This window comes from Misgurnus anguillicaudatus, chromosome 3 (genome assembly GCF_027580225.2).
Source record: "Misgurnus anguillicaudatus chromosome 3, ASM2758022v2, whole genome shotgun sequence".
In the NCBI taxonomy this organism is placed as follows: domain Eukaryota; kingdom Metazoa; phylum Chordata; class Actinopteri; order Cypriniformes; family Cobitidae; genus Misgurnus; species Misgurnus anguillicaudatus.
In genome coordinates, this window is record NC_073339.2 from 30,255,000 (window position 1) to 30,269,301 (window position 14,302).

At 36.7% G+C, this 14,302-nt stretch overlaps 1 protein-coding gene across 1 annotated transcript; it reads right to left on the bottom strand.

The window, feature by feature from the left end:
* Nucleotides 1–904: 904 nt before the first annotated feature.
* On the bottom strand, nucleotides 905–13,974 carry as3mt (arsenite methyltransferase). Its single transcript, XM_055205439.2, has 11 exons — nucleotides 13,849–13,974; nucleotides 13,607–13,643; nucleotides 13,393–13,520; nucleotides 12,939–13,089; nucleotides 8,822–8,958; nucleotides 8,639–8,708; nucleotides 8,345–8,426; nucleotides 8,080–8,211; nucleotides 3,631–3,773; nucleotides 2,928–3,053; nucleotides 905–1,449 (listed from the first exon to the last, which is right to left on the bottom strand). Exons 1-11 carry the CDS (start codon nucleotides 13,872–13,874, stop codon nucleotides 1,345–1,347), a joined length of 1,137 nt encoding a protein of 378 aa, XP_055061414.1. The 5' UTR covers nucleotides 13,875–13,974; the 3' UTR covers nucleotides 905–1,344.
* Between the last annotated feature and the right edge of the window lie 328 nt (nucleotides 13,975–14,302).

Consider the following 14,302-nt stretch of genomic DNA (forward strand, 5'->3'; position numbering starts at 1 on the left):
GATGTTTATGTTGTCATGTTGTGTATTGGCCACCAGGTGTGTGTTTGCAGTACCAGTTTTAGCCACAAGTTTTGTGATTGCAAAACCAGTTTTGGCCACAATCCTACATACTGTTCCTTTAAATTATAAAATGTATTGCTGTTGGTTAATAGCCTTATTTTTCTGAGGTTTAATTACAAAGAATGTATGATAAACTTATGTGTCACCACCTAGGGGCCCCAGTTTGAGAACCACTGGTGTATACTGCTTTCCTTAAACGCTCTCATTTTGTACAAAGCTCACCAATTTGAAAAGGGCTGTGTCCCTGATTGGCCAGTTAATCTGTACGTTGCGTGTGGCCTTAATACCCCTGACATCAGGCTGAAATGTGATGCTCTGTACCATGTTTGAAAGATTCGGTCACAATGCAATGCTAACAGGAGTTAACTTACAGGCTGTGAGTCCAAGCGGGAGGAATTATAATAATGTCGGTCTTGTCCACGTCAACCATGCCAGGAAGTAAACTGTTGCCTACAATCCGTGTGTTTGTTGTATTAAAAGAAAAGACTCCCGTCATCATTTACTTTGACGTATGTATCTTTTGCATATCATTAACATGTACTAATACACACTTATATAAGATCCCATTGCTCTGCTATTGGTTGTTGCTGGCGGTCTGAATGGGGCGTTACAGCCATTGATCTGAGACGTGTATGGGATCAAATTTATATGTGGATCGTCTGATTGGATGATTTTGAACGATGTTGCCTTATTTGGATTATTCATATGCAGATATACATAACAAATACACAAACGCACAAACAAATCTAAAGTTTGCTATTGAATTGAAGTTTGTTATGTAAATTAGAATAATGTTGTTTCAATTATGCTGCTGAAATAATGCAAGTGACAAAAATGAATGTCAAATAATTAATCAAATGAGCATTTATTTGCAAAACAAGAGGTAAGTAATTTAAGTGTATGAACACAATTAACCTTTAAATGCTGCAAATGTACACTCTTAGAAAGGATGTGTTAATTTTTACACATCTTTGTGCATTAAGCTTTTAACACATTATGTGTCATTTTGTGTATAAATATAACACAAGTTGTGTTAAAAGTAACACAAAATGCATTTAGTGTGTTGGCCCAGAATTAACACTAATGTGTTGTTTTTAACACATCCGTTATATTACACCGTCATAATATTACATAATATTCATATTCTTAAATTTAATGGTAATATTTTTATTTACAATCAAGCAATATTTTTTCAATTAACAATAACAAGTATACATTTTTAGTTTCAAATGAAACTTCAAAATCAAAATTAATACTTTTTTTTTAAATTTAAAACTATTGCAATCACTTGCAGCATGATTCCTGGCCTGCACAGCAACCTCCAGTGGATGGAATTATACCCGCACTTCCCAGCTGCTTGACCAGCTCAAAGGGATTATTAGACACCATCTGAAGAAAGAGAACAGTACATTTATACTAGAGCTATTAAGACTATTGAATATTGGTAGCATTTTCTAATTTATGAGCAAAGATTCTTTAGTATGTATAAGTTTAATCCATAAAGGGAACAAATGAGATAGATCCAAATTTTTTCAACCGAAGCTCCAGAACACAGCGCAAAATTGCTCCAAGTATACCACACATTTAACAATATAACACCTGCAAATCTTAACATCTTGACAATCAGACAAATGAAAATTGGGTAAATGGCTTCCTGTAGTGTACCGTATCTACAAAATGTAAAATGTTTTTAAAATCTTAATAAAACCAGTAAATGGCAGAAGGATAATCTATCTATAAATGCACAAATACTATAAATGGGTTGCCTATGACTATGTTAAGTGTGCTTGTAAATACATTCTCAATTCTTTCTTGTGTTTGCTTGAGCTAAACTACCAAAAAGACTGAAAACATGGCATTTTTTTGGTTGGAAGGACAGACTTCCCTTTGTGGCCAAGGCTCTGTGGTAAATGTATGACCTTGTGTCTGAGGCTGCTGTGCCTACATCAAATTATTGGCCAATCTTACAAACAGTGTATACAGTACTTTCATGACAAATCAAACTGCACTTCATATTATTTACAAATGTACAAGACGGTTTCTTTATAATAAAACACATTGCAAGTTTAATACTTTAAAGCTAACTCTCCAGTTGAAATCAAATATGGATTTTTGTTATCCACCTTTTTAAAACTCAGGTATTTAAAATCATTCCAATCGAGATCACAGTTTCTCTACACACCCCTTACCATGCCTACTATATGTAAATTAAAGATGTGTGCTTTTAATAACTCAAGTCTGTCTATCAATAAAAAGAGCAATACAGCTAAAATGCTGTTTAAAGTTTTGTTCTAAAAACCTCCCCCATGGGGTGTTTCACACACCCCAATGCACAGCACAAATGATGAACTCAAATACTGTAGGTACTGGTTACTGTTTTCATAAATCTAGTTTAAATGTAAAACACCTTCTATTGATGTATTTGATGGCTATTCAGTGCTGTGAAACACAGAAATATGATGGCAATGGAGCAGCAATGTCTATGCTGTCTTTGCGCTATCCCTGGATAAAAGATTAGTGACGGCTCGCAGCTAGTTTTGTTGACCGATTTCAGGAGGAAAACTAATTTTTAGGAATCTGTGCAGGTTTGTGACACATCATTCTTGTCTGTCACATGCACACTTTGGTTACAGGGGAATAGATGGAGAAGTGTTTACGTGCCAGTTAATTGCAATTAAAATCAGCATATGCCATATTTTACTATGATTATCTTTGCTACAATTACGAGTTTAATCACATTTTAAATTGAAATATTGCACTCACATGAGTTGAAGTTTAATCACAAAATTGCCCAAATTGTTTTATAAACAGATTATGAGTGTGCAATTTAACAGTCACCAATCAGTTACAGTAAATGAATCACTTACCTTGGGTTTAGCACAGCAGCCTTCAGAGACGTTAACCCCTTGTGGTTGCAATGTGAATTCATCCAAAAATCTGGAGTTGCTCAGAATACTTGCAACATCACCATCCACTTCCATTACTGTATTTGCCTTGAAGAAAGTCATAATTGTTAATTATAGTCGGAAAATGATTTATTATCAACAATTGAAATTGAATAAGAAACGTAAATATTATTGTGTCATTCAGGGAAAAAACAAAGCTTTTTTACTTGTATGTTTTTTAGGAAAGTTTTACATATTGGTTTAATATGGTGGTGCAACATTGATGTATGATTCAATGGTGAATGCAACACACATCTACTATATGACCTAGGAAACCATGATAAGTTAGGGTTGGAGCTGAACTGTGAGGACAGTGGCCCGCCAGAACAAAGGCTCGACACCCCTGATATAAATGCATAAACTTTTTTAATACTAATCAAGGAACCAGCATTACTGACGTGATGCGCGTGGTATCGCGTGCAATTTATCGTGCAGCCCTAATTTGTATAAAACTAAACTTGCATAAATTGCATAAAGAAAAAATAACAAAATAAAACTGAGCAATATATAAAGTAGTTCTTACAATTATGCTCACAATAATCCTTATAAACGATATAAAGAATGAAAAAAGTAGGCATTGTAAATTTTATTTCTGGCAGATCATGTGCTGGTCGTAATTGTATACCTTGAAGGTATATTGGACATCAAATTCAAAGTTTTCTTCCACACCCGTAATGTTTCCATTGTACATGGCCAGACAGGGCTTCTTCTTTAAACCTTCTGGTAACTTGAAGAGTCGGTACGTGGCTGACACAAATTTGCAGTCACCTAAAATTGATATTTGATAAAGTTAGCAGTTAAGTTTTTTAAAAACATCTAAATAGTGTAACAAGTGTAACAATTTAATGGATGACAATGATCAAAATTTGTATTTTATTTTATAACATAGTTGTTTTAAAATAAAATTAATTTTGTAAAAAAATCAGATTATTTGTATTCACAAACAGTGTGGAAAAAATTATTTAATCCCCTGCTGATTTTGTACATTTGCCTACTGACAATGAAATGATCAGTCTATAATTTTAAGTGTTGGTTTATTTGAACAGTGAGAGACAGAATAACAAAAAAAGTTAAAAACTGATTTGCATTTTTAATGAGTAAAATAAGTCTTTGATCCCCTATCAATCAACAAAATTTCTGGCTCCCAGAGGCATTTTTCTGGATTTTTTTATTGTTATTCTGTCTCTCACTGTTCAAGTAAACCTACCATCAGCATATGTGACCAACTGACCATAGCAAAGGTAGAGCTGTAGTAGCTGCGCCAAATCTATGTGGCATCCATACATATGGCTTGAACTACTGATCCACTCCTTCAACTGTGGTGATGTTTTTCCGGTGCTTTTTTTACAGTATTAAGGAATAGTCTACTCATTTTCAATATTAAACTATGTTATTACCTTAACTAAGAATTGTTGATACATCCCTCTATCATCTGTGTGCGTGCACGTAAGCGCGCTGCCACACTTCGATAGCATTTAGCTTAGCCCCATTCATTCAATGGTACCAATCAGAGATAAAGTTAGAAGTGACCAAACACATCAATGTTTTTCCTATTTAAGACAAGTAGTTATACGAGCAAGTTTGGTGGTACAAAATAAAACGTAGTGCTTTTCTAAGCGGATTTAAAAGAGGAACTATATTGTATGGCGTAATAGCACTTATGGGAGTACTTCGACTCGGCGCAGTAACAGTCTCCCTCTCCCATTATAAGAGGGAGAAGGGGAGTGGACTTTTCCGGCGAGTCGAAGTACTCCCAAAAGTGCTATTACGCCATACAATATAGTTCCTCTTTTAAATCCGCTTAGAAAAGCGCTACGTTTTATTTTGTACCACCAAACTTGCTCGTATAACTACTTGTCTTAAATAGGAAAAACATTGATGTGTTTGGTCACTTCTAACTTTATCTCTAAATGGTACTATTGAATGAATGGGGCTAAGCTAAATGCTATCGAAGTGTGGCAGCGCGCTCCAGCGCTTACGTGCACGCACACAGATGATAGAGGGATGTATCAACAATTCTTAGTTAAGGTAATAACATAGTTTAATATTGAAAATGAGTAGACTATTCCTTTAACGTCACAATTTTATCTGACTCCAAAAAATTGACCTTTCGCCGGCCCCTCCCCCAAAACGGCCATTGTCCAATCACACATCACAGCAACCGTTACTATGCGAGCACCTCCGACAAACATTCACGCCTGCAGCGTTTCTGAGCGGTGCATACAATGGATTAAACAGTGTGGACTGGCCCATACGATGGATAAAACATTGTGGACTACCCCATTCAGTTAAATGTGTCGAACATTTACGAAGCATAAATACGTCTGCACAAAGGTAAGGCTTACAGCTAACTAGTTACTGTGTGGTCTAGATCTACTAACTAGAGGCAAGAACACAAATTGGACCAAAGTTAGCGATGATTACCATGAATATAATTGCCAGAATGTTAACCTACTCTCTATGCTAAATTTAATGAGTTATTTTGCCAACATTAGTTAACATGTTAGCTAACGCTAGCTACATTAGCTCCTGTTGTGTTGGGACTTTCAGCTCCCCAACTTTATTTTTCGTCAGTTTACGACAAAGTTGAACATAGCGCCCTTAAAGGAATAGTCTACTCATTTTCAATATTAAACTATGTTATTACCTTAACTAAGAACTGTTGAATCATCCCTCTGTCATCTGTGTGTGTGCACGTAAGCACTGGAGCGCGCTGCTACGCTACGATAGCATTTAGCTTAGCCCCATTCATTCAATGGTACCATTCAGAGATAAAGTTAGAAGTGACCAAACACATCAACGTTTTTCCTATTTAAGACGAGTAGTTATACGAGCAAGTTTGGTGGTACAAAATAAAACGTAGTGCTTTTCTAAGCGGATTTAAAAGAGGAACTATATTTTATGGCGTAATAGCACTTTTGGGAGTACTTCGACTCGGCGCAGTAACACCCTCCCTCTCCCATTATGAGAGTGAGAAGGGGAACGGACTTTTCAGGCGAGTCGAAGTACTCCCAAAAGTGCTATTACGCCATAAAATATAGTTACTCTTTTAAATCCGCTTAGAAAAGCGCTGTGTTTTATTTTGTACCACCAAACTTGCTCGCACAACCACTCGTCCCAAACAGGAAAAACGCCGATGTGTCTGGCCACCTCCAACTCCACCTCCGAATGGCACCATTGAATGAATGGGGCCAAGCCAAATGCCACCGCAGCGTCGCAGCGCGCTCCAGCGCCCACGTGCACACACACAGACGACAGAGGGATGACCCAACAGCTCCCAGTCAAGGCAACAACACATTCCAATATTGAAAATGAGTAGACTATTCCTTTAACAATCAACTTTAAATAATTTGTTTTTATCTTTTATGTAGCATTCTATGAACGGAAAACCTACCCCTGAGTTTCCCAATCCTGTAAATGCTGTGAAATTTTATTATATTATACGTGTTATTTATTATATTATCTGTCCTGCAACTTTTAAGACAAAACTATTTCCTATTTGTGAAATCTATCACCATAAATAAAACATTATGATTCTCAAAACGGCTAGCCTCAAAACAACAGACAGAGAAATGTTAGTTAGCTTTGAATGGCTTTGAAACACACGTAGGTTTAGCTAGCCAACATACCCTTGTATTTTAACAAAATAGCTACTCGCAATAGACATTAATAGATACCATATGAAAGATAACTTACTCGGCAGTGCAAGAGCATGACTGGTCCACAAGGCTGTGCTGGTTGCATTTGAGTTACAGGTCATGTGGTTTCTCATTTCTTACGTGAGACCGGTAAGCATTAGCCTCGATAGTAGTCGTGTCCCCTTCATTGCATATTTTTATATTTTGAATATATCCCTCCACTGCATACTGTAACCCCTTTTGCCTCGATCTGGAGGAAATCGCGGCGGTATAGCTCCAAAAAATGTCACTGACACGCACGGGTATATCCCTTTCCGTCATGGCAATCTGTCACGCTGGTCATTTGTTTGTCGGAAGTAGCAACAGTAACTAAGGGGGGCGGGGCTCGGCGAAAGGCTAATTACATCTTGATGTTTATAATACGAATTGAGTGGATTGTCACAGGGTTCCCACATCTTAGTTAACTTCAAATTCAAGGACCTTTCAAGGACTTTCCAGGTCCAATACCCTTAAATTAAAGGACTAAATGTGGGGACACATTTCAAGTGAGAGTGCACGTGAGCTAGGGTTGTGACAATTAATCAGGCAAATGCGCGTTTTCTCAATGAATGAATTTGAATGAATTACGGTAAAATGCCACCACATCCAAAAGCCAGAGGGCGCTTTCATGCAGAAAATCCATTTGTGCCACAGAAGAAGTATCATTACTAACACTATTCCAGGAAATATCTAGAGGCATATTTATATTGCTGTTCTTCAGATTTTTTCAGGCATTTTTATGATAATAAAGAACATTTTAAATGATTATGTTTGATGAGTGTTGCTTTTTTAAATGTACGTTATAAACAAGTCAAACTCGTAGTGATTTTAGATTGATAATTCCTACTGATCACAAAGCCGTAGTACATGCACAAGCTGTGCATGAAACACTTAATCAGAGCCTTACGATTCAGAATCGATTTTAGACAGGTCTTTTTAATGGGAAGGCATCCCTAACGTGAGCATCTTTTGCTGCGATTTTTGTGTGAGCATATCAGTGAATATCAGTGGACACCCCTGACCACTCGGTGGGTTTCACGTCTTTGTAAACGAAAGTTTAATGCATTTTAGGAAGGATTGATCCAGTGCACCTATGCAGCCATTGTAGAGGTGAGGGGTAATAAAACAAACACCCGAAAATTCTCGGGCCAGCATCATATGTCCAAATTTCAATCAAAACCGTTCTATTTCACCATAAACAATCTGAAAACAGGGCTTTAAGTGTAAAATACCGAACTTGTCCTTTAATAGAATCGGGTGAGTGTAAAACCAGACCAATGCTGCGGGGAGGCATCATCAACAAAAAATAGTTATAAATGTAGCCAATGTATGAAGTCAACTACTGCTTACCTTGTATTGCAAGGTGGCACATTTAAAAACAAACATCTGAAACTTACCAAGAAGTTTCTCAAGTTCCTGATTGCCAACGGTTATTTTGCTGGCAGTAACCAGTCGTGGTTTGCTAAATCCAACTTCTTCAGCCAATCGTATCAGGTCTTCCCAGAAAAGGGCTCCACTGAGACACTCACCTAATGAATGCGTTCAAATAAGCCTACATCAATGCCATTGTTATTTGTGACTTACAAATATCACAACTAAAGTGATGAGCACTGCATTGTAGCTTGCAACGTAGGCAGAAAATAGCTTTATTAGGATCCTCACCCCATAATACTTTGTTGTTTTTCAGGTCTTCTGGGATTCTAGTATCACTATAAACATCACTGAAAAACAATTCTCCTCCATCCTAAACAGCAAAAACATAAACATTTTCTTGAAACAAATGAGGCGCACTGAGAACCGTACTCGAACCGAAAGCTCATTTGGGCTGAACTAAATAGTGCCATTGTGAAAACACCCTAACGTTTCAAATAATAGGTAGACAAGTAATGCATACAGTTTTAGCATGACTATTACTATCATTACATCATTAAATGTGTGAGTACAAAACAGGAGTACCTTCAGAACACGGTAAGCCTCCCTCAGTACACTGGCCTTATCTGGTGACAGGTTCACCACACAGTTTGATCTGTCAATAAGAACATGAAATAGATGTTTTATTCGCTGCTTATGTTTGGAAATTTAACTGTGAATTTGACAGAAACTAAATGACTGACATTTTGACATAAGTAAAATCCTTACATTATAACATCATAAGATTTCTCCTTCAGACCAGCTTCTGCTAAGGCCTCAATGTAACCCTGAACAAAATTCACATTTGGTTTTTTATAACCAAATTTTTGCATGTGATAGTCGATGTACTTCTGGGCCACTTCAAGCTGCAAAACAAAGAAAGTGTGACATGTTTGTCAGGTATGCAATGCATACTCAAAATGTGACCGCTGCATTTAACCCATCCCTGTGAACACACAAACACCAGCAGCGGGCAGCTATCCCAGTGCCCAGGGAGCAATTGGGGCTATTGTGGCCTTACTCAAGGGCACCACAGTCGTTGCCAACTCTCGGGATACATGCCCCTGTCTGGACTTTTAGGTAGGTCATATACACTGTTTATTAATGATCCAACTCATTAAGAAATTAGGCAAAACAAAATGGCGAAAAACATACATTTACATTAAAAAAAAAAAAAAAATGTTCCAGTTAAATCAAAAGTCCATATGTTAAAGGTGCAGCGTGTAAATTTTTGCGGCATCTAGTGGTGAGGTTGCGAATTGCAACCAACGGCTCAGTCCACTGCTCACCCCTCGCTTTTGAAACACATAGAGAAGCTACAGTAGCCGCCACCGGACAATCATTTCATCGTTGGAGACAAATTAGTAAAAAAGTTTGTGCATTAAGGGCTTCTGTAGAAACATGGTGGCACAAAATGGCGACTTCCATAAAAGGGGACCTTCTGTGTATGTAGATAAAACGTATAATTCTAAGGTAATAAACACTTAACGGTTCATTATGAAAGGTCTTTATACACCCCTGATAATATACAGGGAGTGCAGAATTATTAGGCAAGTTGTATTTTTGAGGATTACTTTTGTTATTGTACAACTACAGTGCTCTTGGTCAATTCAAAATGTTAACAAACCCTCAAACCTGAACATTTAAGTAGTAAAAGTGAAATTTTGGCTTTATTAAGAGAATATTTCTATGTACATCATTATTAGGCAACTATTAGTGTGCAGAATTATTAGGCAACTAAATGAAAAACAAAGATTTTACCATCTCACTTGTTTTTTTTTCACTTGTTAAAGTGAGAATAATAAAGAAACTCTACATTTACAAATAAACATGTAATAAAACAATTAAAAATAAAAAAATATATAGACTCAGTGACCAATATAGCCACCCTTCTTTTCGATAACAGTCACAAGCCTTCCATTCACGGATTCAGTCAGTTTCTTGATCTGATCTGAACCAACATTTTGTGCAGACGCAACCACAGCCTCCCAGACACTGTTCAGAGAGGTGTACGGTTTACCTTCACTGAAAATGTCCTGTTTAAGAAGGGATCAAAAGGTCTTAATAGGGTTTAAGTCAGGTGAATAAGGGGGCCGTGTCATTGGTTTTTCATCTCTGGGGCCTTTGCGGGCCGGCCATGCGGTGGAGTGCTTGTGGTGTATGTGCTGAAGCGTTGTCTTGCAGAATAATCAGTCTTCTTGAAAGATGCAAACTTTTTCCTGTGCCACTGCTTGAAGAAAGTGTCTTCTACATTACAGGCAGGCAGGCACAGACAGGTATTATTAAACATGAGCTTGTTGGACCTTTTTTTAGGTTGAAAATGGAAATAAAAAACAACTCTCAGACCTACTGCCAATTTTTGGAGGACGCTTTCTTCGAGCAGTGGTGCGGGGGGGGGTCTGCATCTTTCGGGAAGACTTTTTTGTGCGGGACAACGCTTCATCGCATGCATCGGGGTGCTCCACTGCATGGCTGGCCAGTAAAGGCCTTAAAGGTGAAAAACGAATGACATGGCCCCTTCTTCACCTGACTTAAACCCTATTGAGACCTTTTGATCCCTTCTTAAGCAGGACATTTACAGTGAAGGTAAACAGTACACCTCTCTGAACAGTGTCTGGGAGGCTGTGGTTGCGTCTGCACCAAATGTTGGTTCAGACCAGATCAAGAAACTGACTGAATCCGTGAATGGAAGGCTTGTGACTGTTATCGAAAAGAAGGGTGGCTATACTGGTCACTGAGTCTATATCTTTTTTTATTTTTTATTGTTTTATTAATTTTTTTGTAAATATAGAGTCTGTTTATTATTCTCACTTTAACAGGTGAAAAAAAAACACGTGAGATGGTAAAATCTTTGTTTTTCATTTAGTTGCCTAATAATTCTGCACACTAATAGTTGCCTAATAATGATGTACATAGAAATATTCTCTTAATAAAGCCAAAATTTCACTTTTACTACTTAAATGTTCAGGTTTGAGGGTTTGTTAACATTTTGAATTGACCAAGAGCACTGTAGTTGTACAATAACAAAAGTAATCCTCAAAAATACAACTTGCCTAATAATTCTGCACTCCCTGTAGTTTTGTATATTATTTTGCATTTCTGTCAAGAGATCCTTCTAAAAATTACACCATGCACCTTTAAATAGTTTTGAACATGAAACATCATCATTAATTATCCGTTCTGTGCAGGCACGTGCACACATAGACATAAAAGGGGGCTTGAGCACCTGCCCTTTTTATTCCTGGAAAGAAAGTGCCCTTTTTTTCTGGGGTGCTTTTAAAAAAAATAATAATATGATCTTTATTCATATAACAACTGATGTCTGTCTGTTTCTTGTGTTTTTTACTTTTTGCTTATTTAATTTAACATGAATTTATTCAGGAATCATTTAAATGAGATTTAAACTCTTATATAAAGAAAAATAGCGCTATTTGTGGCACACAAACGGTTAACAGATGAGTCCCGCCTCCAAAATTCACATCGCTAATATGATTGGCTTTACCTTTCCTTAGTCCCGCCTCTCTAACTTACTTCGCTTTATAATTGGCTTGTCTACACTCGTGCTGCATCATTCGCGCTTCAAGCGCCAAAGCTGAGCCTGAACGAGACGCGATGTCCATGATTATGCAGGCAGCTACCGGTAAGTGTGTGAGGAAGAAAGCATTCTTATATTAACAGTTTTATGCACAAAATATGGGACACGTTGTTACACATAACGATTCAGGGACATTGTTTTTCATGGCAATCCCATATTAATCTGAAGAGTTGCAAACTTGTAACAGTGTAGTGTATGTAGTTTAAACAGACTGCTCATAAAATAATAAAGCACAAACAATAAAATAATTGCTAACTGCAGTTGTAAGCTTTTTGGTTTGCGTTTTTAGTAATGTCTGTTAAATAAGTATAATGTGTCATACTGGAGTGCTGGAGTAGATTGGGAAGAAATCTGATGGTTCAGAATTTTAATTGCCCAGTCTGAATTTTCACTGACATCACAAAAAAGTAAAATATAAAATACAAATAAAATAGGCCTAATCTATATTTGTTGTTTCTGACATGTGTAACCCTAATAAATATGAAACCTAAGATTAAAGGTGCCAAAGGATGTGTTGCCATAATATGTTAAATTGTTCTTTGATAATTACATAGAAGGTATGTTGCTTTATTAAGTGCAAAAAATATCCAGAAACGTTTTTACATGTCTATTTACAACCCTAGAATTTGTCATTTGAATTAAATGGTCTATTTTTGCCCTATTTGAAAGGGTCATGAATAATAATGTTGAGCTCTGCTCTGATTGCTCTGCTCTGAGGCTCATGCCAGAAGCTCACATTAGTAAACAGACCTTATTTTGAGCCCTTATTAGACAAAAATAAATTTTGAGTAACAACTAATCAGCCAAACACTAGCATATGATATAGCATTTATTGGCATGTAGCGCTAACTCAGCAGTCACAACTTTGTTTTTAGCATTTTAACAAATTTGTAATTAATGTGTAATTTAATGTTTTCAAAACATGTAATTGCTTCCTTTGCTGCTCTATAAACCTAGAATACTAAGGAGACCATGGTGTCTGTTTGAACATTATTTTGTAGACATCTTTTGAAAATTAAACAATTGCGTGAGTTTGAGGAAGATAAAATTAATTAACCTTTTTAATAATTTTTTTAAAAAGGAAGTCAGAATTGTGTTAATTTATATATTTTTGTTTAAAAATAAAAGAAAAAATATACATAATTATGAAAGGTGCCCTTTATTTCACTTGAGCCCCTGCCCCTCAAAATGTCTGTGCACGTCCCTGGTTCTGTGTTCTACACAGGAAAAAAACTACAGGAAAACATTTACTTGGTTTTCTGTCATGTCAATGCCTGTGACGTGTCCCTTTTCTCCTACAATCTGGCTGAGCATGTAGCAGTCTCGTCCAGTCCCGCAACCAAGATCAAGCACACTGCAGCCCTCCAAACATTCAGGGACCACCAGACCACAACCGTAGAACCTGTAAGTAGGACGACACATACTCTACCACCAGGGGGCCAAAGCATTTAAGACAGTTGGGGATAAAGACAGTCTTTTATTTATTTAACCAAAATATCTTTTTGTTAACGTAATGTCACAAAATTCCAGAAGAATCATCAATAAAGTATCGTATTTACCAAATGATATTAGACTAGATCAATTTTTTAAACATCTTATTTGTAGATGTTTCTTAGAGTTTCGATTACATTAGCTATCTATCTCAGCATAACAGAGGGCCATACCAATGCGTTTCAAACAAAATCAGTTCGCATCAACATATCACCTTGCTATAACATCTGGATGGATCTCATCTAGCACTTTTCTTATGTGCTCTGGGACAAGCCTTGTAGACGGAAAACAAGCATTGCTTTTCAGATCAGATGAATGCTTTACCGTCTTTCCGTAATACTCCTGTGTTAAAGAGTTAATGTGTTAAAAACACTATCATGCTAATTAAATGATTTTAAAGCATTGTGATTTAAGTGAGGGAAACATACCTTCACGGCATTATAGACACTTGTGCAAGCTTCGTTACTGCAAATAAACATAAAACTGTAACTTAGAATGTTATAAAACAACTATAAACCAATGTTGAACTATTTCCAACGACTACTACCTAATATAAACAATCTACCTTATCATTGGTAAAACTCAGCTTATTTGACCGTTTAGGATAGACTCTACAATATTTAAATACCGAACAAAATTAGGTTTAAAATTAGGTTTAACAAAGTCTCACCTGGTTGACGTTGATGCGTCTGCCATGATTCTTCACTACGACGGTCTCAACTGACCAAAGTTCTCACTGCGTGCTCACTGACCAAAGTTCATAGGTGCACACCGCCACCTACTGTGAAGGAGCGTGAAGAGAATGACATACGCACTCCTAAATCCTAAACATAAGAATATATTTATCCTTAGGATATATTTAATAACTCCTAAATATAAACAAGTGTTCCTTAATTTCAATTCTGCATTTATTTGTATTCCTGATTTTGAACCGACATAGTAGTCATCTTGGTTACCTCCACCTTTCTCTTTTATATGCCTTACGTGCCTTCAAGACATGCTCTATCTCTTCCATAGAACAGGTGCCACATAATCATGTGTTATCCATAGAATGTGTGATTTAGATTAAAATTACCTGTACGTAAACCTGTAAAAAAAATAGTTCTCTCCTGATTAAATTGTTA

Excerpts from the sequence above, each read along its gene's own strand:
- as3mt (XM_055205439.2), bottom strand. The coding sequence starts at position 13,874 with ATGGCAGACGCATCAACGTCAACCAG. Across the intron at positions 13,644-13,848 it reads GACGCATCAACGTCAACCAG|TAACGAAGCTTGCACAAGTG; the intron begins GTGAGACTTTGT and ends GTTTATTTGCAG. Across the intron at positions 8,959-12,938 it reads TTGACATGACAGAAAACCAA|CTTGAAGTGGCCCAGAAGTA; the intron begins GTAAATGTTTTC and ends TTTGTTTTGCAG.